This window comes from Callithrix jacchus, chromosome 10 (genome assembly GCF_049354715.1).
Source record: "Callithrix jacchus isolate 240 chromosome 10, calJac240_pri, whole genome shotgun sequence".
NCBI lineage: Eukaryota > Metazoa > Chordata > Mammalia > Primates > Cebidae > Callithrix > Callithrix jacchus.
The window spans coordinates 65,761,683-65,788,594 of NC_133511.1; the positions used below are offsets into that span (position 1 = coordinate 65,761,683).

At 49.7% G+C, this 26,912-nt stretch overlaps 1 protein-coding gene across 19 annotated transcripts in view; it reads right to left on the minus strand.

Annotated features, from left to right (window-relative positions):
- Positions 1–26,912, minus strand: part of SLCO2B1 (solute carrier organic anion transporter family member 2B1) — an 84,429-nt gene that overhangs the window by 14,450 nt on the left and 43,067 nt on the right. For 18 of the 19 annotated variants that reach the window (XR_013523248.1, XR_013523249.1, XM_035265435.3 and 15 more), the window contains 6 exons: positions 26,408–26,545; positions 24,604–24,766; positions 21,544–21,777; positions 21,186–21,284; positions 18,029–18,219; positions 3,596–3,698 (listed from right to left, as the gene is read on the minus strand). Coding sequence is in view for 17 of the 19 variants with exons in the window: in XM_035265435.3 (XP_035121326.3) it covers positions 3,596–3,698; positions 18,029–18,219; positions 21,186–21,284; positions 21,544–21,777; positions 24,604–24,766; positions 26,408–26,545 (928 nt within the window). In the remaining 2 variants the exon portion in view is untranslated. The remainder of the gene's footprint in view (positions 1–3,595; positions 3,699–18,028; positions 18,220–21,185; positions 21,285–21,543; positions 21,778–24,603; positions 24,767–26,407; positions 26,546–26,912) is intronic. The other variant, XM_078340233.1, reaches the window with a different exon arrangement.

The window sequence follows — 26,912 nt, forward strand, 5'->3', positions numbered from 1 at the left end:
CAGGTGATGCTCATTGGTAGGGGCAGCCCAGGTGAAAGTGTCAAGGGCACTTTCTGCTCTGACACGTGAAATCCTCTTTCCACTAACACGTTTCTGCCAGTAGGCAAGACTGAAGTCAAATATAAGGTACGGAGGAAGAGGAGCAAACCACTTCCCAGGCCAGGCTGGTGGGGCCATGGGGGTTCTCTGGGCCAGGTCGGGGGTTCCTTCTGTTTCTGCAGCAGCAGGACCAGGGCATCTGTCATGGGAAGATTTCTGTCTGTCCTCAGAGCATGGCCAAACCAGCTGCTTCCTTAGCCCCCTGGGCCAGGCTAGGATCTGTTTCCTTGGAAGCCAGAAAATAAAGACAAACAGTTCAGACAGGGTGGGTGGGGGCTGTGGAATTCCCCCTCTTTTATATGCCAGGCCTGCCTCCTGGTACCTGGTTTATTTCTGCATTCTATGCATTCAACCAGCCTGAGTGAGGAGGTGCAAGGCTCACCCTGACCCCAGGTAGCTGCTTAGCCTTCTTGCCATGAGCTGCTCTGGCCAGGGCATCGGAGGCCCTGTATTGAGCCATGAAATTTAATCTGGCATGGCCCAGGTTGTACAGGTGCCCTTACTGCATGGTAGAGTCCAGAGATGGGCAGGGACTTTTCCAAGTTTATCCAGAGAGGCCAGTGTAAGGCCAGGAGTTTCCTGGGGTCTCCAGACTCCTAGTACAAGGTCCATCCTCCCCTATTCCTGTGCCTCTCTGGCTGCCTGATTCCAGAGGGCCCCACGGATTGCTTCCAGCCCATTCTCCTGCACTGATCACTGCAGTGTGTTTTATACCCATCCCCCAGCTCTCCTCAGCATCCACAGCCTGGCTCCAGAATAGATGGAAAATTCCTGGAGGGCAGAGGCTATGCCTTTCACTTAAATAGGGCTACCTGCAAGGGAATTCCAGGGGCCATCTCCAGCTCTGAGGCAGATGTTTCCCAGGAGACAAGGATTCCCTTAGCACAGCACAGTGTCTCCCCCAGCAGACAAGCCAGGGTCCCACTCAGATCAGTGACTCTGTCTTCCTCATCAGCCAGGAGCCTCGCCCAGCTAGAGGTCAGGCATCCTCTCTCAAATAGGACAGGTTCTCCCTCAGTCTAGGGACTATGCTTCTTCCAGTTAGTTAGGGGCTTCCAACTCAAGGGCAATGTCTCCCCCATTAGACAGGGACCTCCTCTAGTTCAAGGACTATGTCTCTATCATCAGACAGGGGCCTTCGCCATCAGGTCTCTTCCATCAGACAAGGCAGGGTCTCGCTCCATTCAGGGACTATGTATCCTCCATCAGAGAGACTATATCTCTCCCATTTGATAGGGGCTTCCCCCAGCTCAGAGACTATGTCTCCTCCATCTAACAGGGGCATTTCCTAGCTCAGGGATTATCTTTCCCTAAGAGTGTAGGGCTCCTCCATCTGAAGGACCATGCTTCCTCCTCCCTTGGCCTTCCCCAGGTGGTCAAGACCAGGCCCTAGAGTCAGACTGGCCCCTGGAGCTCAGCAGAAGCCAACTTGGCTCACCGGCCACAGGGCCTTCCAGATCATGTAGAAGCTGAAACCACCAGAGACAATCTGGCCTAGAACACTCGCTCTAGGTTCCAATTTCAGCAACTGGCCCCAGCTTCCCTCCTGGCAGAAGTCAAAACAGTGATTAATAAGCAATTCAGCAGTGCAATGTGCTGGGGCTTAATAGCATGGGAGGTGGCCTGAGGCTAAGGAGTCCCAGACCCTGCATCTGGGCCCAGACCTGTGCCAGGAATGCAGGTCCTCTCCATTTCCCTGGGAATGCTGAAAAACTGGGGGCTAGATTACTGATATCCCAATATCAAGTCTTTTTTTTTTTTTTAATTTCAGAAAGGGTTTCTCTCAGTCACCCAGACTGGAGTACAGTGGTGAGATCGGAGCTCATTGAAGCCTCAAACTCCCAGGCTCAAGCAATCCTCCCACCTCAGCCTCCCCAGTAGCTGGGACCACAGGTGTGCACCACCAACCCCGCTAATTCTTTTTCTTTCTTTTTTTTTTTTTTGAAGAGGCAGGATCCCCCTATGTTGTCCAGGTTGGTCTGAAACTCCTGGGCTCCAAAGGTCTTCCTGCCTTGGTCTCCCACAGTGTTGGGATTACAGGTGTGAGCCACCTTGTCCTGCCCCAACATCAAATCTTAGAAGGCTCTTCCCAAGAATAGCTTAATTCCTTCCTGTTGCAGAAATCCTCAGTAAGAAATGAAGCAACCCCTATGGATATTACCCTCCTAAACCACAGGCACCGCAGTTTACTATCCTAGAGCATGGTCAGAATAACCGTAGACCAAGAGCAATAACTGAAATAATTGTACCTTATATATAAGTACAGTTTTTTTTTAGTAGCATAAAGAGGCTTTCCATTCTTCATCTCATGTGATTTTCATAATAGCCCTTGAGAGAGGCAGAGCAAGGATTATTGACCCAATCTTCCAGATGAGGAAACTCAATTTAGAAAAGGAAACTAACTTCTTTAAGATTGTACACTGGTCACTGTTAGGGGCAGGACTCAAATCCAAGTCCTCTGACATGCCCTCCAGGGCTCTGTAAGAGCTGAGCACATGGCTGGCACTCAATCAATACTTATGGGATCATAATCTTGAGAAAGAATGGCCTGGTCATAATGTGTACTCTGGTTACTGAAAGACTGAGTTCACAGTCTCAGGATCAGAGACCTTAGATCACTGAGTCTACTCCTCACTATGTAGATGGGGAAACGAAGGCCCAGAAAAGAGTGGGATCAAGGACAAAAGCCCAAGTTCTGGATTTTAGCCCAGAGCTCTCTCTGCCCATGCCACACTGCCTGGGAATTTGACAGTTTCCTGATGGTCTCCCATTTGCAGGCTCAGTGGCGGGTGGGAGGAGAGGAAGGGTCATAGATGAGCCAGCACAGGCCTGACCTTCAGGAGGTTCAGATCTGAACTGATCTAGAACCCCTGAGGGTTCTGAGAGCCAAAGAGGGAGAGAAACAGCCTTGCTGGGTGGGAGAGCTGGACATGTGGAGAAAGTAGTGGCTTTTGAGCTGGTCCTAGAGGGATAGGGAAGGTTTTTGTTGTTGTTGTTGTTTGTTTGTTTTGTTTTGTTTGAGGCGGAGTCTCGCTCTGTTGCCAGGCTGGAGTGCAGTGGCGCCACCTCGGCTCACTGCAACCTCTGTCTCCCGGGTTCAAGTGATGCTTCTGCCTCAGCCTCCCAAGTAGCTGGGACTACAGGCGCCCACCACCATGCCTGGCTAATTTTTGTATTTTTAGTAGAGATGGGTTTAACCATGTTGGCCAGTCTGGTCTCAAACTCCTGACCTCAAGTGATCTGGCCTCCCAAAGTGCTGGGATTACAGATGTGAGTCGCCACGCCTGGCCCATAGGGAAGGTTTTGACAGCAATAAAAAATGATGGTCCAGGCAGAGAGAATCACATGTGCAAAGACTTACATGGAGTAGATGGTGCTCATGAGGGGTGTGCAGGTGGAGAAGATGAATCAAAAAAGGCAGGAAGGACTGGATCCTGTATAGCTTCGAGGGCCACTCTGGCCCTCGCTTCCCATATCCTGGTCTGAGCTGACTTACCTTTGATGAACTGGATCACAGTCAGGTTTGGTGCAATCTGGACTGGGCCCTCCTGCTTCTTCGTGGACTCCCCAGGCCTCTGCTCAGTGGGAGAGTCCTTGCCCTAAAGGAGACACAAAACCAAGGACAGTCCATTGGAGGCCAGTGATCCCACTCAGAGATGGCTGTGGGCTGGGAGGAGAGGTCTTGGAAAGGAGAGGATGAGGGCCCTGTCATCTCCTCAGAAGCAACTGGGGCCTACAGTGTTCCACTTGTTCTTGGCCCTACAGGTACCCCACAAGTGGTTTTGAAAGAATAAATAAAATCCTTGTGGTTAAACTTTGTCATCACTATTACCAGTGTCCACGTGGGTTAGTTGGCATGACCATTATTAACATCATAATAATCACCAACATTTTCATGAAAATTACCACCATAATCATCATCATTTCTACCCCTATCACCTTAAATATCACCCTCACTCACATGACCCGTATCACTGAGACTAAATGACAAATTTAGTCATGACATTACCATCGCAATATGAGGATTGTTATTGTTGCCTCTGTCATGATCACGACCAGCAGTACAATCACCATTATCACTGTCACTTGAACCTTCAGAATCACCATAACCAATATCATTATCACTGCCTCTGACATCATCACCACTACCGCTGTCTTCGCCAGGATCAATATCACTAACCTCATCATCACCACCAACGTTACTCAAAACACCAACACACCAGTCCAATCAATCTTCACTCCCACTGTCACTGCTCCTCTTGGATGAATCAGGCCACACCCAGAGGACAGGATCAGCTTTGGGTCCAAGTTGTGAAGATGCCCATGGACACCCTGGAGTGTATCCCTCCACCTGTGTGGGGACAGCCTATGTGCAACTCTTGAAAAAGAGAGGAAGAGAATATCGTGCATGTTGGGGGAGGGGGCAAAATCACTATCTTCTAATTGTCAGAAAGAAGAAAGGAAATAAAGATAAATAGGCACTCGCCTATAATCCTATAGCTCCTAGCGGGGCTGAGGCAGGAGGATGGCTTGAACTTGGGAGGCAGAGGTTGCAGTGAGCCAAGGTCGTGCCGCTGCACTCCAGCCTAGGCAACAGAGTGAGACTGTCTTAAAAAAAAAAAAAAATCAGCCAGGCATGGTGGCACACGCCTGTAGTCCCAGCTACTCAGGAGGCTGAGGAAGGAGGATCACTTGAGCCAGGGAGATGGAGATTGTGTCAGAGGCGTTAGAATCAGAGCGACTCCATCTTGACCAAGGGCTAGGAAAATGAGGCTGGGACTTGCTGGCTGCATTCCCAGAAAGTGAGGCATTCCTAGCTGCCGGTTGTTTATGGTTAAAGGAACAGATCGATAATGTTTACTAACCAGACCCAGGCTTAGCAGTGTCATGATATCCCAATGTTTTGAGAACAGAAGCATTCCTAAATTTGCTTTAAAGGTAATAATATTAGATATAGTGAACTTCAAGTTTCTCTTCAAAGAATCAGTATGTCAGTATGTTCAGCTCTCTTATTCTTTAATTCTCTATTTTAAGGTTTAATATCCTTGTAGTTCCAGTAAACAACATTTTCCACCATTTCTAATCGGTTCACACCTGTTTCCTTAGTCCCCTACTCTGTCCTGACTCATCCGGTCTCCCGCTCTGGTCACCTGTCCTGGTCACCTGCTTTGACTTGAGTCACCTCTGGTCATTTGCTCTGACCTGTCCTGTAACTGTCCTTCCAGCCAAACTACCCACCCTGAATTTCCAGCTTGTACCCCACTCTCTTTAAAACAGCCAATCGGAATTAGCTTAGACTTCGTGGTCTAACCCTAGCCAATAGGGGAACAATACAGCAGTAGGGGTCCCTTGTCCAGGTGTACGCTCACCATTGTTCCATCTGTGAGCCGCACCCTTCTATAGAGGTAAATTGCCTTGCTGAGGAAATTTATATTCAAATGCTACTTCTTTTGCAGCACTGAAAATTTACATATAACAATATCGGTTCTTGCACAATATAGTAATTAAGAAAATGCTTTATCACAAACCCTTGTGGCAGAGCACATCTCCCCATTGTCAGGTCTCCATATGCAAGGCTGGAGCCTGAAAGTCTGAAGTCCTGCTTGCCTCAGCTGATGTCTCCTACCTTCTGCCTGCATTCACCATTGTCCCTGATCGCTTCCCGGGACAAGCCCCTCACCCAACCCTGTCATCTTAACTGTTCTTATGACAATGTAAACACCTCTCACCCAACCGTGCCATTGTAACTGAACTTGTGGTCATGTATACTCCTTGCCCCCTAACCCCCACCACTGTAACTGATCTCACTCTGCAACACCCCCGCCCCCCAAAACACTACCCAAACCTGCACCCAGGTGAATAAACAGCCATGTTGCTCACACAAAGCCTGTTTGGAAGGTCTCCTCATTCAAAGTGTGCATTTTTCAACACCCGTGATCTTTTTTTTATCCTATATATAAACATGTATTGTACCTAGGGTGGACGCATTCCTCTTCTTGCTTTCGGAAACACCCTGCTCTGCCTGTGGAATAGCCATTCTTTTTTCCTTTACTTTCTTAATAAACTTGCTCTCACTTCACTATACGGAATCGCCCTGAGTTCTTTTTCAGTGAAGGTCAAGAACCCTCTCTTGGGGTCCGGATCCAGACCCCTTTCTGGTAATAGTTGCAGTGAGCTGAGATCATGCCACAGCACTTCAGCCTGGGTGATAGAGTGAGACCCTGTAACAGAAGACTTACACCCAGTGTGGACAGCAGTTTGGCAGAGGCTTCCCTGGGAGGCAGCAAGCTCCCTGTAACTAGGAGTGTGCAGGCCAAGTCCAGGGCCAGGATGCCATGGGCCATAGGGAAGGCCTATGGGGTTGAGTGCTCCTCTGGGCTTCCTGGTTCTGCCTCCTCTTCCCATGTTGACTGTGAGGTTCCTACAGGACTCACCCTTTGGTTGGGGTCTGTCACTTTCTCTTTCTTCTCCCATCTTGTTTTTTCTGTGAGATCATCATGAGGCAAATACTGGATTTCCCCACATTTCAGAACCTTCATGTCAACCACCACTTTGGGGGGTACCCTGTTCCATGCCTCCCCCACCTGGCTTCCTGAGGCTGGCTGGCTCAACGCTGGCCTCTCCCAGCAGGACAATTCGTTCAACTATTAATTCATGTGTTTGTTCCCTAGGGCTTTTGTCCCTTTATTCTCTCTTCTTTCATTCCAGCAGGGAGCAGGCTCTGGGTTTCCTGTCCTCAGGGAATGTTCGTGGCAGGGCAGAAAACAGTAATGGGTTGCAGATTTCCCTTCCTGTCGTTTGTTTCCAGAGCTTGAGTCCCTTGAGAAGACTCTGCTGAGTGTTGTGGTGGGTGTGAGGAGAGAGGGAGGCTCTGAGGATGAGGGGAAAAGAATACCATCTTCCCTAAAATAAAGCCTGGAAAAGAGGAAGGGGCAGAGACAGAGCAGTCTGTGGGTTCCATGAGCAGTGAGGAGCCATGTACCCTCTGAGATAAGGCTCACAGAAACAATTCACCTCCAAGGGGCAGAATGCAGGCTGACCTAGGGAGGCTGGGCTCCCACATTCCCAGCCTCACCAAGACTCTGCTCCAAACTGCATGGGCCAGGATGGCAAGTGGGCATCACCATGACCACAGTGGGCTGGTGCTGATGTCTGCTGGGGTGGGTGTGGGGGGCTCCCTGGTGCTTGGGCACTGTGTAAGACCACAGGACCTTTGCTTCACCTTGGTCAGAGAACTCTAAGAAAGGCTGCAATTGAATTTCCTGATGATCTGGCAGGATGGGCATTCGGAGTAGAAATTAAGTTGATTTTTAAAGAGAATAAAGAATGTCGGTTTTATACATGCTTAGGTCTTAGGCCAACCTCATTCGACGCCTTTCTCCCCTGGTGGACCCGGAGCTCTGCAAGAGCAGGATTTATGTTTATCTTGTTTACTGTTGAAACCCTCATGCCTAGCAAGGGCCTGGGCTGAAATAGTGGTTATCTAGTAAATAGCTATTGAAAGAGGAGTGAAAGAGATGGTTCTAACCAGCAGTGGATGTAGCCAATACCAGGCTTTTGGGAGGAAAAGCAAGGGAAGATGCCATCAAGCCTCAAGGAAGCTCTTGAATGGCTGATGGTTCCGAGACAGGCAAAGGGTTCACAGAGCACACCAGGGCTAGCGGATCTTTGATTCCAGCACCTGCCAGGCTACGCATACATGAGCCTGCTCCATCTTCACTGGGACCTGCCAGGAAGCCCTATACTCCTTCACACGTGAGCAAACAAGTTCTGAAGGTAGGCAACTCGTTCAGTGTCACACAACTAGAGAGTGGCAGAACTCAGATCCTAGTTCAAGCTTGCCTGAGTAGAAAACTCAAGCTTTGACTGGGCTCGCACCTGTAATCCCAGTGCTTTGGGAGGCCAAGGCAGGAGGATTGCTTGAGGCAAGGAGCTTGAGACTGGCCCAGGCAACATAGTAAGACCCCATTTCAAAAATTAAAAAATTAGCTGGGCATATGGCATGCATCCGTGGTCCCAGCTACTCAAGAGGCTGAGGTGGAAGCATCGCTTGAGCCCAGGAGTCCAAGGCTACAATAAGCTATGACGGCACCACTGCACTCTCGCCTAGGTGACAGCAACACCTTGCTCAAAACAACAATAGCTCATGCTTTATCCACTAAGCCCCCTGAGTCAGACAGCCCTGATGCAGGACTAGAAGAACTTGGAGGCATCTTTGTGGTGTGATTTGAAGGAAACTGAAATCCTACCATGTCTTTTATTTTTGGGTAAGACAGCCTGCATGGATTATTCATTTATACCTTAGAGCTGCACTGTCTAATACAGCAGCTACCTGCCACATATGCCTGTAAGCAATTGAAATATGGTCAGTTCAAACTGCGATGTGCTGTAGGCACAAAATGCAATTAGACTTAGTATGACCAAAAGGAAAATATTTCATCATTAATGTTTAATATTCATTATATGTTAAAATGAGAATATTTTAGATAAGATGGATTAAATAAAATATATTATTAAAGTTAATTTCTTGTACTTTGGCATGTGGACAAAAAAAATAGAATTACATATGTGTTTCATATAACATTTCTTTTGAACCGTGCTGCCTTAAAGAGAATTAGTGAATCTCCTTGTTCCTGAGTCCTGTCTGAGCTCTGAGAGAGTGGTCTGAGAGGGGCACCACAGTGGTGGGAGGGTCCTGGACAGCTGAGAGAGAGTGCTGGAGTGAGGGCTGCCCCAGGAAGCAGGAGGAGAGGCCAGGAGCAGACTGATCACTTCCTAACATTTTTTATCATGAAGGGGCAGGGTAAGCAGAATCTTCTGAGTTCCTTGCTGGGGTTCCTTGTTCTCATAAAGAGTAAAAGCAACCACAATGTCATCTGCTCCCATGTGTACATTTCTATTTAGCCTACACTGCACTTTTTTTTTTTTTGAGATAGAGCCTTGCTGGAGTGTAGTGGTGCGATCTTGGCTCACTGCAACCTCTGCCTCCCAGGTTCAGGCAATTCTCCTGCCTCAGCCTCCCCAGTAGCCGAGACTACAAGCACATGCCGCCATGCCCAGCTAACCCAGGTTCTCTAGTCTCCCCATCTCAGTCCTGTTTCCTGCTGTGAAAGAGCATGGAGTTTGGAACAAGAGGGGAGGGACAGACCTTCAGGGGCAGGGTGGTCAAGGGCAGCATCCAGGGAGAAGTGAACTTTGGGTTTGGGTAGATAGAAAGGGAGAGCAGATTTGAAGTGGAGGCATGGTGGAAGAAGGAGACTGTCATAAGCAGGACATAGTGGAGGCACCAACCTGACCACAGCAGTGCTTGGCTGGAGCAGGGGCTGGGGCCAAAAGAGGGGCTGGAGCCAGACTTTGGTGGTTTGGAAGGCCGGGCTAAGAGATTTCAGTTATATTCCGTGGCTACTGGGAGCCCTAACTGTCCTTAGCTCCTGACCCTGTTTTCGCCACAGATTTCTGCTGTTGCCCCTCATCTGTTTTGAGGGCAGCTGAGTAATAGCGGGCTCAGAAATAGGAAACATTGTGCCTCTGCTCAGCACAGAGACGAGTGTGACCCATCTGGGCTGTGTTTGCCTGGGTCAGCAGCCTTGGGTGGAGAGGGCTGCTGGAACTTCCCCTCTGCAGGCTCTTTGCTGATTGCTGCAAGCCTGCAGGACACTGTGTGCTGTGTGTGGCTCAGCCCGTGGAAGGCCCTCCTGTCTGCTGGGCCTCTAGTGATCCAGGCACTATCCTTGGTGAGAGCTGATTTCCTATTAAGAGAGGGCTTTGTCCAGGTGCTAGGTTCCCTGACCCACAGAGCCCATGTGGACTCTGGGGTAATATGGAACCCTCGACCAGCCTCGGGTTCCTTCATATATCTCTAAGGGAAGCAGCCACGGGGATGGGAGATCTGCTGAACTTCCTCCCACCCCATGAAAGCTAGTGTTTTTCAGCAAGAGCTGGGTTTGCATGAAGAATGAGACACACTCCTAGCTTTCTTTTTTCTTTTCTTTTCTTTTTTTTTCTTTGAGGCAGAGTCTTGCTCTGTTACCCAGGCTGCAGTGGTGCAATGACATGATCTAGACCTCCTGCAACCTCCACCTCCCAGGTTTGAGCAAGTCTCCTGCCTCAGCCTCCCAAGTAGCTGGTATTACAGGTGCCTGCCACCATGCCCGGCCATTTATTTTTTATTTTTTATTTTTTATTTTTAGTAGAGACAGGGTTTCACCATGTTGGCCAGGCTGGTCTTGAACTCCTAGTCTTAGGTGATCCACCTGTCTCAGCCTCCCAAAGTGCTGGGATTACAGGCGTGAACCACCACTCTCAGGCCGTGGCCTTCTTTTAATGAGATCCATGCCATTGGCCATGTTTCTTTTCACTTTGGCTACCAGAAACCTCAGAACCAAATAAATGGCTCAACTGTATCAACGGAATTAATCTTTATGAGTCCACGCATTTATGTTTTTCTCTCTCATTCTGAAAACGTTTTTCTCTTATTTATATTGTTCCTGCTCCTTAGCCTGGACTGATTGGTTTCGCCATTTACTAGCCATGTGACCAGGTTACTTAATCTCTGTTACCCAAGTCCCTCCGGTACAAAATGGGGGTAATAACTATATCTACTTCACAGGTGGGTTATGGGAACTAAATGAGATAATCCATACAAAGGTCTTAGAACATTGCATGGTGCAAAGTAAGTAATAACTGTTAGCCTAATTCCTACCGTTTTAGTAGTACTGTACCTGTGTGTGGTGTGAGCTGTGTCAAACCTTTTATAGGCTATAGTGCAAGTAGGATATAGAAAACCATGTGGAAACACAGTGGGATATCATCTCACACCTGAACGTGTATAGATGTGATATATTATAATAGAATGGCTATCATCGAAAAGACCAGTAAGTGCCGCTGTGGCTGTGGAGAAAAGGGCACACTTGCACACTGTTGGTGGGGTGTGTAAATTAGCACAGCCATCATGGAAAACAGTATGGAGCCTCCTCAGAAAGTTAAAAATAGAACCTTGGGATCTAACCATCCACTACTGGGTGTATATCCAAAGGAAATGAAATCAGTATATTAAAGAGAGACAGTTGAATGTATTATGCATTTAAAAAGAACTAAGACACTTTGGGAGGCTGAGGTGGGTGGATCCTCTGAGGTCAGGAGTTTGAGGCCAGCCTGGCCAACATGGCAAAACATCATCTCTACTAAAAATACAAAAATTAGCCAGGCGTGGTAGTGAATGCCTATAATTACAGCTACTCAGGCAGCTGAGACAGGAGAATTGCTTGAGTCCAAGAGGCAGAGGTTACAGTTAGCCGAAATCGCGCCACTGCACTCCAGCCTGGGTGGCAGAGTGAGACTCTGTCTTAAAAGAAAAAAAAAAACCCAAAACAAAAAACTAAGAGGGTGTTATTGGAACATCTGTAACACAAAGAAATGATACATTCTATTGATTGGTTGGTTATGCACAGAAAAATAAATTTAAAAAATAAGAAATGATAAATTCTTTGTTATTTCTTGAGGTGTTGGACACCCTATTTACACTGATATAATTATTACCCATTATATGCCAATTCAAAATATCTCATGTAGGCTGGGCACAGTGGCTCATGCCTGTAATCCCAGCACTTTGGGAGGCTGACACAGGCAGATTACTTGAGGTCAGAAGTTGGGGACCAGCCTGGCTAACATGGTAAAACCCCATCTCTACTAAAGATACAAAAATTAGCCAAGTATGGTGGCAGGCGCCTATAATCCCAGCTACTTGGGAGGCTGAGGCAGGAGAATTCCTTGAACCCTAGAGGTGGAGGTTGCAGTGAGCTGAGATTGCACCACTCACTATTGTCCAGCCTGGGCAACAGAGAGAGAGAGAGAGACTCCATCTCAAAAGAAAAAAATCTCTTGTACGCCATAAACATATACACCTACTATGAACCCATAAAAATTAAAAAGTAAGCCATTTTAGCCAGGCGCAGTGGCTCACGCCTGTAATACCAGCACTTTGGGAGTCCGAGGCAGGCAGATGACTTGCGGTCAGGAGTTCAATGGCTTGGCCAACATGATGAAACCCCATCTCTACTAAAAATCCAAAAGTTAGCCGGACATTGTGGTGTGTGCCTGTAATCCCAGCTACTCGGGAGGCTAAGGCGGGAGAACTGCTTGAACCCAGAAGGCAGAGGTTGCAGTGAGCCGAGATTGTGCCACTGCACTCCAGCATGGGCAACAGAGCAAGATTCCATCTCGAAAAAAATAACAATTTAAAAAAGAAAATAAAAAAACACAAATTTTCAAATCAAAGAATATATTTAAATCAAAGAAAGGAGAGAGATCTGCACTCCCAGGCTTATTGCAGCACTATCACATTAGCCAAGATATGGATTCAACCTGAGAGCCCACTGATGGATGAACGAATAAAGAAAATGTAGTATGCCGGGCGCGGTGGCTCAGGCCTATAATCCCAGCACTTTGGGAGGCTGAGGTGGGCGGATCACCTGAGGTCAGAAGTTCGAGACCAGCCTGACCAATATGGTGAAACCCCGTCTTTAAAAATAAATAAATAAATAAATAAAATGCAGTATGCATAAACAATGGAATACTATTTGGCCTTAAAAAGGAAGGAAATCCTGTCATTGTGAAAACATGGATGATCCTAAGGACACCATGTTAAGTGAAATAAGCCAGGCACAGAAAAGCAAATACTGCATGACCTCAGTATTAGGCATGGAATCTAAGAAAGCCAAACTCATAGAAGCAAAAAGTAGAAGGGCAGTTACCAGAGAGGCTGGACAAGTTGCTAGCCACAGGATACAAAATTTCAGTTACACAGGAGAAATAAGTTCGGGCAATCTATTGTACATCATAATGAGTATAGTTAATAACAATACATTACATACTTGAAAACTGCCAAGGAAGTAGATTTTAAGTGTTCTCACCACACACACACACAAAGGTAAGTAAGTGAGGTAAGGCATGTGTTAAACAGCTTGATTTATCCACTCCCCAGTGCATACACAGATCAAAACATCATGTTCCACCGTAAATACATACAACTTTTACTTGTCAATTGAAAAACGAAATTTAAAAAACAGAAAAGTTAAAAAGCATGTAAAAAGGAATAGCATATAAGAAGGTTAGAAAAAAAGCACTTTTTCTATTACTTATCCCCTTAAGAGTGGGCCTGCTTGGAGAGAGATGCCAAGAACCAGCACTCCTGTTTACTGCACCTGCGCTCTGGCACTGAACGGCCCACCTCACCACTTTGCCTCACTTCATTCCTACAGAGGCCCCGAGATATAGATGTTATGGTTATACCCATCTTACAGATTTCAGAATTAGTAAGTATCAGAGCCAGGCTGGTATGGTGCGGCCACCATATTGCATGGCAATCGTACCTGACAGTACTAGCTTCTTAAGCATACCCTGAGAATGACCCTATGGTCTAAACAGAACCTGCATTTGGAGTTCTTTTTTTTTTTGAGACAGAGTCTTGCTCTGTCATTCAGGCTGTAGTGCAGTGGCACGATCTCAGCTCACTGCAACCTCCGCCTCCCAGGTTCAAGCGATTCTCCTGCCTCAGCCTCCCTGTAGCTGGGATTACAGGTGCCCACCACCATGCCCAGCTAATTTTTATCTTTTTAGTAGAGACAGGGTTTCACCATTCGGCCAGGCTGGTCTCGACCTACTGACCTCAAGTTATCTGCCTGCCTTGGCCTCCCAAACTACTGGGATTACTGGTGTGAGCCACTGTTCCTAGCCTTGTTTGGAGTTCTGAGCTAAGAAATCTGGGTGTGGCCAACCCAGAGATTCATTCCTTATTTATGAAGAACATCTGAATCCCTGGCTCATCCCATGGAACACATGCTGTATAGAGGATCCAAGCCCTTTGTTTCGGGTTAAGTGAAAGTTGCCAGGTGGAGGGTGCCAAGTAAAAATGCCATATAACTTGCATGCTTTTTCAAATGGTGTGATTCTCTGTCCAGCCCACCACCACTGGACCACCCTGTATGTAATTTCCCTCAATAAACTCCATGTCTTGCTTGCTGACTCCGGGTCTTTTCTTCAGCCCCTCGAGCCTGGTACCAACCCTTCTGAAGTCAGCAGGGGTCCAGCATGACACGTGTCTAACCCCTGCCATGTCTAGCCCTGTCCCTGCTGCTGCAGGATGCCTCAGACGCCGGGGAAGCTCGCACGGTCCTCTTGAGCCCCATCAGCACCTTTCGTCTCTTCTTTAGCTTTAGTCTCCTCTGACAATGGCAGGACTGGACTAGCTCAGGTGGGTTTTAAGAACAGAACCCTTTTCCTAATTGAAATCTTATTCTTTAGATTTAGTCTTTAGACAGGTATAAAAACAAAATAGTAGAACTACTCTGACTGAAGAGAGAGAGAGAGAGAGAGAGAGAGAGAGAGAGAGAGAGAGAAAGAGAGAGAGAGAGTGTGTGTGTGTGTGTGTGTGTGTAGGAGTGGAAGGCCCTTAGCCCTGCTCGGTGACACCCCTTCTCCTCCTTTCTATGGTGGTACCCTTGGTGTTCTTTGGGATTCAATTTGAATAAACACTCAAGCAGATTGCCCCAGTGGGGCGGGGCCTCAGGTCCTGATTTTTTTAATTTTTTAATTTTTTTTTGAGATGGAGTCTTGTTCTGTTGCCCAGGCTGGAGTACAATGCCATGATCTCGCCTCACTGCAACTTCCAATTCCTGGGTTCAAGCCTCAGCCTCCTGGGTAGCTTGGATTACAGGCACCTGCCACCATGCCTGGCTAATTTTTGTATTTTTAATACATGTTGGTTAAGTTGGTCTTGAACTCCCAACCTCAGGTGATCCGCCTGCCTCAGCCTCCCAAAGTGCTGGGATTACAGGAGTGAGCCACCACACCCGGCCGAAGCCCTGATTTAAAGGAAGTCCTAAGTGCACCAGGTCTGGGGCAGCCTTTCCCTGGCCCTCTGGGGCCAAGACCTGGCTGTATACAAACAGGTACAAGGGCCTGTGGTGCTGCCCAACCTCTGGGCATGTCTTTGACCCTCTATGGGCCAATCCCTCTATCTGTGAGATACAGCCGGGTCTAGAGGCAGTGCCTGCAAGGAGGAGGCACTGGGAGCCGGGAGGCCTGCAGCACCTCCGAACTCACAGAGGCTGCGTGGAGACACAGAGTCCCAGGGGAATGGGGGCCTCCTGACTGGGCAATCCTGGTAGACCAGCCCAAAGTCCTGGATTTTAAGGACCATCACCACCTCACACTCCTGTCCCCCATCCCTGACCATTCTCCCAAAGAAGTACATGGAAGTTAATGACTGGGAGATAGTGGCCATCACAGGCTTACAGACTCTTAGCCAAAATTGCAGCCATTTAGAAATGTGGATTTGGGGAGTCATGGACCATTCGAGGCATAGACTTTTATAATAATATAAGTAAGTATTTGAGAAGCTCTATTAGGAACACAGAATTTTAAAACCATGTAAATTTAAAATCCCAAACTCTCAGACACCTCATCAGTGGCCCTCGTGGGCCAGGCCAGCCAGCGTTACTGCAAGCAGACCCGGCCAAGGCAGCCTCAGGGAGGCAGAGGAACAATTCCTCCCACATCAATATTTATTGCCTGAGAGCTGCTGGAAGCAGATCATCATGTTCTCAGCCCTTGTTTCTTTTTAAAGAACCTCTCACCCCCTTCCTTCCCCACTCCCCATCCCCAATGTGCTGACAGAATGAATCCAGACAGCCAGACAGGTTCACAGCTGGGGAGCCGGGGTTTCAAAGCATCACAGAGACACAGCTCTTAAAATTCGAGTCTCTGAATCATAGCAGCTCTGACTTAAGGAATCGTGCATTCTCAGAATCTGAGGTGCACAGGATATTGCTCCAGTAACCTAACCTCGGCATCTTAGACAGCAGCACAGAATGCGGAAGTGGCTTGCTGCTCAAAGTCACGTGGCTGACATGGGACAGAGCGAAGCCCAGTCTCTCACCCCTAAACTTTGCTTTTGTCACCTATTCCACCCATGGCTCAACTGGCATTCTTCTCTGTTCAAATTTAGGACCCAATTTGGAAATTATCTGTAACCAGCAATACAGCCTCTCTCTCTTTCCTCTAAGATTATCACCCCCACTTCTAAGTTCTAGGAATTTCATCTTAAGCAAACTTTGGCCTGAGCTAGGCAGAATCAGAAAGGCCCATCTGTGGTTCCAAACTGTCTTCTTCCCCTGAAACTGCTCGTTCCCCGGCAGCTGCCTCCCCCTGCCTCTGAGCCAGCTGTACCCAATCCCAGCATCAGCCCAAATTATCACTGTCTTGGGGACATCTTATAGCAGGGCATCTATGTGCAGTCCCCCACCTGGGTAGCTCCCAGATGCACCCCAACCCCTCATTGCCAATGCACGGCGTCCACCCGGCCTGGAGCACCGTCAGAGCTGTCTCATTTCTCTGCCCCTTCCCACCCTCTCCAAACATTCAAATGCATCAACCTGCCACAGAAATGCTCTTGCGGCAAAAATATGCAACAGGATTTTTATAAACTCTCCCTTTGAAATTAGAATTACTTAGCAACAAGTTACTTAATTTACGATTGTCTGTGATTTCTCAACAGCCACCTCCCATACTTGAGAAAAAGGAAATCGAATGCACATATTTTCAGAATGTAATGAAATGTGTAGGAATATTAAAGAAAACTCAGTGAACCTGACATTACTTGCATGTGGTTAAACTTTTAGGCCTGGTGCGGTGGCTCACACCTATAATCCCAACACTTTGGGAAGCCGAGGAAGGCAGGTCACCTGAGGTCAGGGGTTCGAAACCAGCTTGGCCAACATGATAAAATGCTGTCTCTACTAAAAATACAAAATTAGCCAGGCCTGGTGGCTCACGCCTGTAATCCCAGCTTCTTGGGAGGCTGAGGCAGGAGAATCACTTGCACCTGGGAGTTGGAGATTGCGGTCAGCTGAGACGGTGGCCACTGTACTCTAGCCTGGGCAATAGAGTGAGACACCATCCAACAAACAAAAATAGAAATAAATAAATAAGTAAACTTTAACAATTGTTTCTATGTTGTCGTTTTCTTTTTAATTTAAAGCCAGTTTGTTGTTTTTTAGGCCTTGTGTTTTTGTGGATACTGGGAAAACTTGGCGGTCCTGGGCCTGGAATGGCCTGTGCTGCCCAGTGGCTCACATGATCCTGTCCTCTCCTACCAGCTTTGTGACCCTGGGCAAATCGCTCCACTGGCTGGACCTCCATGTCCTCTTCTGAGGAGAGACCCACGTGCCCCAAGAGCAGAGAAGGGGGATTCTAGATACCCCTGGAGCATCAGACCGGTCGTGGCTTGTCCATGAGTCTGTGTCCTCCCCAGATTGCGCCTGCTGGAAGGGTGTCGGCCATGGACTGATCTTCAGGTCCAGGCTGGGGCCTGCACTCTGTGCATGTGTGTCCCCTTCATTGTCCCCAAAAGAGTCAGGTTTACTTCTACAGCCAAATCCTTCACCCAGGTGTTTCTGTGCCTGGAATCTCTGTTCCTCTCTTCTTTCTGTGCTTCCACACATCCTTCAAAGTCCAGCTGAAATCCTTCCTCTTCAGGGAAGTCTTCCCAGATTGTCCCACTCCACCCACCCTCCCAATTCTTAACATTCCTATGGAAGGTTGAGAATATAAAAACTTTAAGTGATAAGCACAGAGGCCATATTGCAATGGTTAGCATGACGGGCATGGGCTGAGAAAGGTGCGGGTTCTCATCCCAGCACTGCCCTTGCTGGCTCTGTGATCTTGGGTAAGTCCCTTTCCAACACTGGCTCTGGGTCTCCTCAGCTGTGGAGAGGGCAGGTGATATCACTGTGCAAGGCTGTTGGAAAGATGCAAAGGAGCCGAGGCAGGAAGTACAATGTGTAGTGGGGATGAAGTGCAATATCACAAAGCAGAATAAGTGGGTGGGGCTGGAGCCTGCACCCAGACAGGTGACGTGAAGGGGGCTTACCTTTCTGGCAGGTGAGTCTGTGACTGCTAAGACCTTTCGCCGGAACTGAAGCTCATCCTTTTCCTTGGGCATTTCCTTAGGGAAGAAGAAGTAGGGGATGGCAGCCAGGGCCACTGTGCCGGCAGCAATGAGGAAGCCCAGCCACCAGGCACCCACCCATCTGGGGTCCTTTATGGTCAGGCTGATACCACCTGGAAGAGAAGAGCATAGTGATGTTAGGGTCAGGATGATGGGCTGTCACTTCTAAGCCACCATCTAGGACTGGCCTCTGAGACATTAGGTGGCCCAGGCTGGGAGTCAGGAGATCTGAGTTCCAATCTCTGCTCTGCCAGGTGTGTCCTGTGTGACCCTGGGCAAGTCACTGGCCCTTTCCAAGCCTTGGCTTCTTCAACTACTAAGGCAGTCTAGTGCAGTGGTCAAGGCCATGGACACTAGCGGTGGACTCCTGGGTCTGAATTCCATTACTAATTCATAACCTTGGGCAAGCTACTTAACCTCTTGGTGCCTCAGTTTTTGTCCTTTGTGAAATTCAGATATTAGTAGCTTCCAAATCATAGGGTTGTTGTGAACATTATAGAAATTCGTAGATGTGGCCGGGCGCAATGGCGCGTGCCTGTAGTCCCAGCTACTAGGGAGGCTGAGGCTGAAGGATCACTTGAGTCCAGGAGTTCTGGGCTGTAGTGCGCTATGCCAATTGGGTGTCTGCACTAAGTTCGGCATCAATATGGTGACCTCCCAGAAGCGAGGGACCATTAGGTTGCCTAAGGAGGGGTGAATCGGCCCAGGTTGGAAACGGAGCAGGTCAAAACTCCCGTGCTGATCAGTAGTGGGATCACACCTGTGAATAGCCACTGCACTCCAGCCTGGGCAACATAGCAAGGCCCTGAGTCTTAAAAAAAAGAAATTTTAAAAGTAAATAAATAAAAATTTAAAAAAATTCATAGATGTGAGGCACTTAAAAGAGTATGTGCCATATGGGTACCTGCTCCTCCTCCTCCTCCTCTTCCTCTTTCTCATTACTATTGTGATTATTATTCTTAAATGATTGGTTAGGATTACAGTTGTGTTACTCAGACCTGCATGATGATTAATATCCCCAGGGATGCTTGTCAAAAATGCCTGGCCTTACCAAAGACCCACTTAGAATGACCACAGAGTGGGGTGGGAAGGTGACCAAGGAATCTACCTTTAACAAGTTCTCCAGATGATTTTGAGCCCCAACTAGGTTTAATTAGGACTAGATTATCCCAGATGTACCTCCTGGCTAGAACACACAAAGCTCCCGTCATCCTTCTTAACCCCAAGGCTGAGTTGCGTACATTCTCCTTCAATCTCCACAGTATCCGAAAATGCTTCATAAAAATACAAATGAGCAGGGTGCAGTGGCTCAAGCCTGTAATCCCAGTACTTTGGGAGGCTGAGGTGGAAGGATCATTTGAGACCAGGAGTTCAAGACCACCCTGAGAAACATAGTGAGGCCCTGTCTCTACAAATAAATTAAAAAGTTAGCCAGGTGTGATGGTACACACCTGTAGTCTCAGCTACTCTGGAGGCTGAGGCGGCAAGATTGATTGAGCCCAGGCATCCAAGGCTGCAGTGAGCTAGGACTGTGCCACTTCGTGAGGGACAGAGTGAGACCCTGTCTCAAAACAAAAACAAGAAAAACCAAGTGCTCCTTGATACGCCAATCCCACATGCAGAGCTGGTTCCTCCCAGGCGGGGACCAGAGGACACAGTTGGCACTTGGCAAATGTACCTGTGAGGCCAGGGATGGGTTTGGCTTTTGCACTGATTAGACTTGTTTGTCTCCTTACTTGTTATCTCCCCTGCCTCCGTGTCAGGCTGGTGAGAGCTCACACCTGCCCCTCTCCAACTCCTCCACTTCTCTCATATCAGTCTGTGCCTGCAGCTGGCATGATCCGACCACCCTGTGAAATCCGCCATGGAGAAGGGAGTTTCGAGAAGGGAGTTTCGAGGTGGCAGGCTGGTCCACAGAAATGTCATATCTGCCTGTGGAGATGCCCTGTCTGCCAGGACAATGTCAACAGAGTCAGAAAACACACCCCCTTGCAGAGAGCTGAGGTGTGTCTGGGAAATCTAGGGAACTCCTGACTCTCAGGGCTTTTCTTTCAGGGGAGGACGGGGTTGCAGCCAGAGCCCACGCTCCGGACCCAGCCTTCCAGAAGGAAAGGGGGAAGGGCAGGGCTGTCCCTAGTGGCTGCTGTCCAGAGCCACGCAGACCTGTTCTGGCTGGAGGCACTCATGGGCAAAAGTGGGGGAACAAGAAGCAGCATCTGCCTGTTATTCAGCCACTCACATCACCTGAGGCTCCCAGAATTGGCAGAAAGTCTGCAGGTGAGAATGGCAGGAGGCAGGAGGCACATTTTGAGCTGCTTGGTGTGACAAGCTGGGAGCTGGGATGCCTCAGTGACACGCTCTAACAGGCATACCCTCTGGCTCTCCAAGGGTTCCAGAGCCCCAGAAACTCCAACACCCCTCCCTCCCGGCCACCTTCAGACCAAGCGTGAGTTCCACTCCTTGGCCCACTTTGACCACTGCCTGGACCAGAGACCATTGTTTCCCGGATGGTGCCCCTGGCAGTTTCCTAGACTCTGAGCTGGTCAGAACTAGAAGGGTTCTTAGAGGTCACAGTAAATGTCCCACCTGAGAGAGGCCCAGGGTAATACACTGAGTCTCCAAGGCCTGCTCCAAAGTTCTCTCCAGGGTGCACTGTCCTCTCTGCTTAACTCAAGTCTTGTTTCCCGCTAAAGATGGGGGCTCCCTACAGGTCAAGAGAGTATGCTCTTCCACCTGCCCACAGCATGTGTGAGCAGAGGGCTGAGGGCCTGGAGAAGGTGGGGTATGGAACAGGGCGAAGACTCCTAGTAATAGTAGTGATGGCAACCACGGCTCCTTATCTGATGGCACCTTATAGTTTCTCTCCACCATCTCACTGGACTCTGATTACAGCCTTGGGGGACAGACAGGACAGAGATTATCTCACATATGAGAAAGCTGAGGTTCAGAGAAGCTAAGAGGCTTGCCCAAGGTCAGTGGTGCTGCTAGGATTTGAACCAAGGTCCCTGGAATCAGTGTCTCCCATGAGAGTGGCAGTCAGTTAGCTAGTGTCTAGCAAACATGTGCTCTTGAGACTCACCTTCCGGCATCCGGTTAATGTCCACATAAAGGCGCAGCATGAGGCTGCCCAGCCCAAAGGCCAGGCCCGGCCCCATCATGGTCACTGCAAACAGGATTCCTACAACACAAAGCTGGGGTTAGGACACTTTGGCCCTGGCTTCCCTCCACAAACTAGTGCCTGCCTAGTCTCTGATGGGCAAGAACACTCTGTCCCCCCTGGTCAGACATGGGGAACTCTCTGGGGCTTCCCTGGACCTTTACTGGCCAGATAGGGAAGCGGGCAGGGACTCCATCTCCAGCCCCAACACTGGGTCTCTCTACCTCCTAGCTGAGCCTGGCCTGTCCCTCAGAGGCCAAGGGATGGGACCGGTTCTCACCGAGGTAGAGGGGCGAGTTGCTGTTGTGGGCAAAGTCATCAATGTAGGAGATGCCAAAGGGCTGAATGGGCACCCCGCCCACGCCCAGCAGGGTCTGTGCCACGAACATGATCCCCACCAAACCCAGATGCTGGGCTTCCGTGGAGCTCGAGCAGTTGCCGTTGGAGGGAGCTGGGGCTGGAGCCGAGGCTGTGGGCAGGCACAGGGAATCCTCGAAGTCCTGTGGCGTATTCTCTGAGAGATGACAATGACAAATATTACGATAGCTAAGACTTCAATAGCGCTTACTCAGGAAAGGTACTGCTCTAAGCACTGCGTGGAGAAATCACTTGAGACCCACAACAAACCTCAGGGGTGAGTGCTCTTTTTGCCTGTTTCACAGGTGAGGAAACTGACACTCAGACAGCAACTAGTAAGGGTCCAGGGCCAGAACTGGAATCCAGGAGGTCTGGCTTCAGAGTCCATATGCTCTTAAACTGCCCTCTGCCACCTTTCTGAGCAGAGGCATTTGAAAGTGCCACAGCAACGACGGCCCCTGGATGGGGCGGGGTGGTCAAAGGAGGTGAAGTTTGAACTGAGTCTGGAAGAATAAACAGAATTTTCTGGAAAGAGAGGGAGGGGAGGGGTGTTCCAGGGAGAGGTCACAGTACGGGGCAAAACCCAGGGACTTGAAAGGGCACTGTCCTGGGAGAATCAGAAGCTCAGAATGGCTAGACCATAAAGTGTGAGGGCAAGGCCAGGGCTGAAGGTAGGGTGGGGCAGGATGGGGCAACTGGGCTGGATGGTGGAGGGCTCTGGGGCCCTTGGCATTCACTTTGGGGAGGGTTCCGTGTCAGCTTGGGACACAGATGCAGAGTACAGGAAAGAATTTCTTAATTTAGCACCCTACATTTGTTCCTGGAGTTCACCAATATTTGGTGAGCAAACTTGAGGAGACCCTCACGATATTATTATCCCAAATGTGGCTGCAGAAGCAGCCTTCTCTCTGCAGCCCTGCATTTATAGAGCTGGGACTCTGAGCTGTGTCAGCCCAGTCCGGAGAGCCACTCCCTTGGGCTGCAAAGAGCTGTGTGAACCAAGGTCAAGAACCTGAAAGAAGCCTTCCATGGAGGCTGCCTGGGACTTGCTGTGTGACTTTGACAGAGGCCCTTACCCACTCTGGGTCTTGGTTTCTTTCATCTTTCAAATGAAAGAAAGAACAACATTCTCCAGATAAGGAATTCAGAAGCAGAATCAATAATTCAGCAGTTCAGAGCAGCAGCTAAGGCAGGGATACCTGGGTATGTCCTTGGGGCAGTTTCCCCTGCTCTCTGAGCCTTGGTTTCCTCACTTGTGAGGAAGTAATGATAACCCCTGCCTCTGGAGACCGTGAACATTAAGAGTGGTGGGTGGTGAGTGTGCCCAGGCATGGGGCCTACTAGACGTCAGATGCAACAATTATTACAGAGGTCATGTCTGCCTTCCCCATCCCTGTGGCCCCAGTGCCCGCAGAGGGCCTGGTACAGAACACAGCTTCATCAATATTGGATAAAGAACGAGAGAATGGAATAGTCTTGAGCATCAGATCAGGAGGCGGACTTCGAGATCCCCGAGTCTCTCCCACTCTTTGGGCTGATGTAAAGATGGAGGCTCAGACAGGAGAAGGGCTTTGCTTTAAGATTCAGGGGCACCTACTGCAGAGGGGGGTTGTATGGTAGTGAGGATTAAGAACATTTGTGACCCTGCGCAGGAAAAGCTCTGCAAAGTGAAAACTCTCTACAAAGAAATGTCAGGAAGTATTAGTTTTCGGTATTCCAAGGAGTTCTCTGGACAAATTTCCACACAGACCTAGAGAACCGCTCTGCATCCTTCATGCACACACTGGGCTTTCCCACTTCCCTGCCTCTGCGCCATGCCCTCCCCTCCACCTGCAGCTCCCACCTCTCTCTAAGCTGTAGCTCAAGTGCCACCTCCTCCAGCCCCTCCAGCTCCCTCCAGCTGCCAGGGTCCTTCCCCTCTTCAGGGCTCTAATGGCCCCCTCTGGCCACCTCCCAAGGTGCTGGGCACTCTACCTTGTAGGAGAGTTGCCTGTGCTCACTGCACCCCACTGGGTCATGTCTGTCCCCACTCCCTGGCCTCTGGTCTGGTACAGAGCGGGACTTCAGGGGTGTGAGCTGGTGGGAGAGTGAGGGAGGAAGGCTGCTCTCTGACAGTCCTCCTACCCTGGGAAGCCTTCTTCAGCCAAGCCAGGGAGTGGGCTCCTCCCACCCCTGTGCTTCCCTCCTCACACAACTGAAACACTGTCTCCTCTCCCAGACTGGAAGCTCCCTAGAGTACAAAGGACTGATTCCCCCAAGAGGCTCAGGCATGAAGTAGGCAGCATTAAGAGTTTGTTGGGTATCCCACTGAATGGATGAATAGATAAACGGATGAGTGGGTGGATGGATCGATGCGTGGATAGATGACAGATGAATGGATGGATGGGTGGGTGAGTGGGTAGGAGAGGGAAGGAATAGAGAGTGATCAGGTTGTTAGGGTCATTCTCTGAGACAGGCATCCATTTGTCAAGCAAGTTCTCAACAAAATCCCACTGGGCTGAACACGGCTTCACCATTCCTGTCCAGAATTCTTTAATTTTTTAAATTTGTTCATTCATTCGTTCATTCTTTTTTTTGCCAATGTCTTTTGTGAGGATTAAATGCCTGACTACACATTGAGTGCTTAGAGCAGTGTCTGGTGCATAGTAAGTGGTGTATGACACTATGATTATTACACAGGCAATTCCTGAGGGTCGACTGAATGCCAGGCCCTCAAAGTAGGCTGCATTGTAAATTCACCCCCACCTAAAACCCACAGTGACACACAAGCAGGCCCTCACCACTCTGTGCTGGGCCTACTTCCTACCCCACTCCCCAGGCCTGCCAGAGACCCACTGGGGCTGGGGCCTGCGGAGCCAGCTGGGGTTGGGGACCCGGGATGCTGGGGTGCATCCTGCCCGATGAAGGCGCCTGTGGGTGGGCCCTGGCACAAAGCAATGCAGAGGCTCATGTCCCACTCCTGCCCAGCCCCTGCTGCTCTTACCAGGGCTGGTGTTGTCGTAGCGGTACGGCTCCGAGATGAAGTGCGGGAGAGTCATGAGCAGGCCCGCCAGGGACACAAGGATGGCTCCACAGCCAATGAATCGGGGCCGGTGCACCCGGCTGCCAAAATAGCTCACAAACACAATCAAGGCTGTGTTCCCCACCTGCAAAGGGACGAGGTGACCCATTAAAGTGGAGCAGTGCCCAGGGCTGGGGGCCTGCACCATCCTTGTCTCTATCTCCAACTTCAGTATGCCCATCTGAATAATGGACTGAATGAAAATCATCTGGGTCCCTCCCCTAGGTCCTCCTTGGAAGGGCCACACTGCCCCTTTAGGGGAGAGAAATGAGGGCAGAGTGGAGAAAGCTAGGAGTTCAATTCTATTTTTGAACAGACTGGACCCCATGTTAGAATATGGAGGAGGATGGGCCACTGAATGAAGGGATTTCGAGTTTCAGGAATGTCATAAACGAGAAAAGCAAAGTCTAAAGCCAGATCAAAGCTTGGATTTTTTTATTTTTTAGACGGAGTTTCGCTCTTGTTTCCCAGGAAGGAGCGCAACGGCGTGATCTCGGCTCACTGCAACCTCCGCCTCCCAGGTTCAAGCAATTCTCCTGCCTCAGCCTCCCAAGTAGCTGAGATTACAGACATGCACCACCATGCTTGGCTAATTTTTGCATTTTTAGTAGAGACAGGATTTCATCATGTTGGCCAGGCTGGTCTGGAACTCCCGACCTCATGTGATCCACCCACCTCAGCCTCCCAAAGTGCTGGGATTAAAGGTGTGAAACACCACACCCAGACTAAGGCTTGAAATTTTGGCTTTAGGACCACAATCCTGGGATGTGAGTTCTGGAGGGGACTTCAGAGCTGGCAGGGCAGGGGCAGTCTCTGCCACCACAAGCAGGGGGTGCATTGGCTCTGCTGTTTATTGGTTGGTGACCATGGGTGAGCCCCAGACACTCCTCGCTGGAGCGAATGGGGCAGTATCAACGGGGGAGCCCAGGGATGGCTGACCCTGGAAAGGACAGCCACACTCCACAGTAGCCATATCCATAGATAGGGCCCTGAGGATCAGAGACAGGGAGTGACTTGCCCAAGGTCCCAGAGCAAGGTCAGGGCTTTCCCCTCCCACCTCAGAGTGGGGTGCTGAGGAGGATGTGGGGACATTGCAGTTGGACGGCCTTGGATTGTGAGGAATATAACACATTACCCAGCAGGGAGGATTTCATGAGAATCTGCCCAGAGAAGAAAAATGACTTTCTTCAGGGTAAAAACATCTGGTGGGGGAAGGACTGAAGGACTGGAGCACAGCTGGACTCTGATCTCCAAATCCACCCAAAGCAGTTCATCTGCTCCTCCCTGCCTGGCTGCGGGCCCCACAGGCCTGTGAAGGACAGACACTCTGTGCTGTGGTATCCCTCCCCACACCGCCCCAAGGCCCAGAGGTTCTGCTCTTGAAGCTATTTAAGCCTCTCTCCCTACTGTTGAAGTGGCTGTCTTTGATTCCTTCCTGGGACAGGCAATAGCTGGACGCCTGAAAAGGCAAAGGATGCAAAGGGAGAGCAGGTAGATATGGGGACCCTGGCTAGCTCTGAAATATCCCAGGACCCAATCCAGTAGAGATTCCCAAGGGGAGACAGCCAGGTCCAGGTCCTAGAAGACAGCTGCAAGCGCTCGTGGGTTTCAGGCAAGCGCCGGGACAGGGGAAGGCTTTAAGGTGGGTAGTGGGAGGGAAGGCTGGTGGAAGGTGGGGAGCAAGTCTCCCTCACTGTCTACCCCTGTGGCTGGGTGGGGCCTGTACCTCGTTGAAGGAAGCCAGCAGCCCAGATGTCTGGCTGGAGAGGCCGAAGCGCTTCTCCACTGTGGAAATGGAGCTCTTGAGGTATCCAGAGATCATGAGCTGCGCCAGCTGCAGCACGCTGTGGCACAGGACAAACAGCTGTGGGGGGACCCAGAGGCAGGCAGAGGAGGGCAGTGCAGGGGGAGGCAAAGAAGGGGAGGTAGGCAGAGAGCAGCAAGGAATAGAGATGGGGAAACAGAGTCACGGAAAGATACAGAGGTCAGGAGAGTGACCAACAGGAGAAGAAAAACAGAGAAACCGAAGGAGACAGAGAGAGGAGGAGGGAGGGGATAGAGAGAGAGAAAGGGAAGAAAGGCCAGAGGAGGTGGGGGCAGAGAGAGGTGGTTACTGGTGTAGCTCACAGCTTGTCTCACAGGACTAAAAACTAGAAAAGCTGTCCTGGGTACCCTCTGGGGGCCTGGGGAATACTGAAGAGCCACCAGGTCAAGAGTAGGGTCTTCCTGTG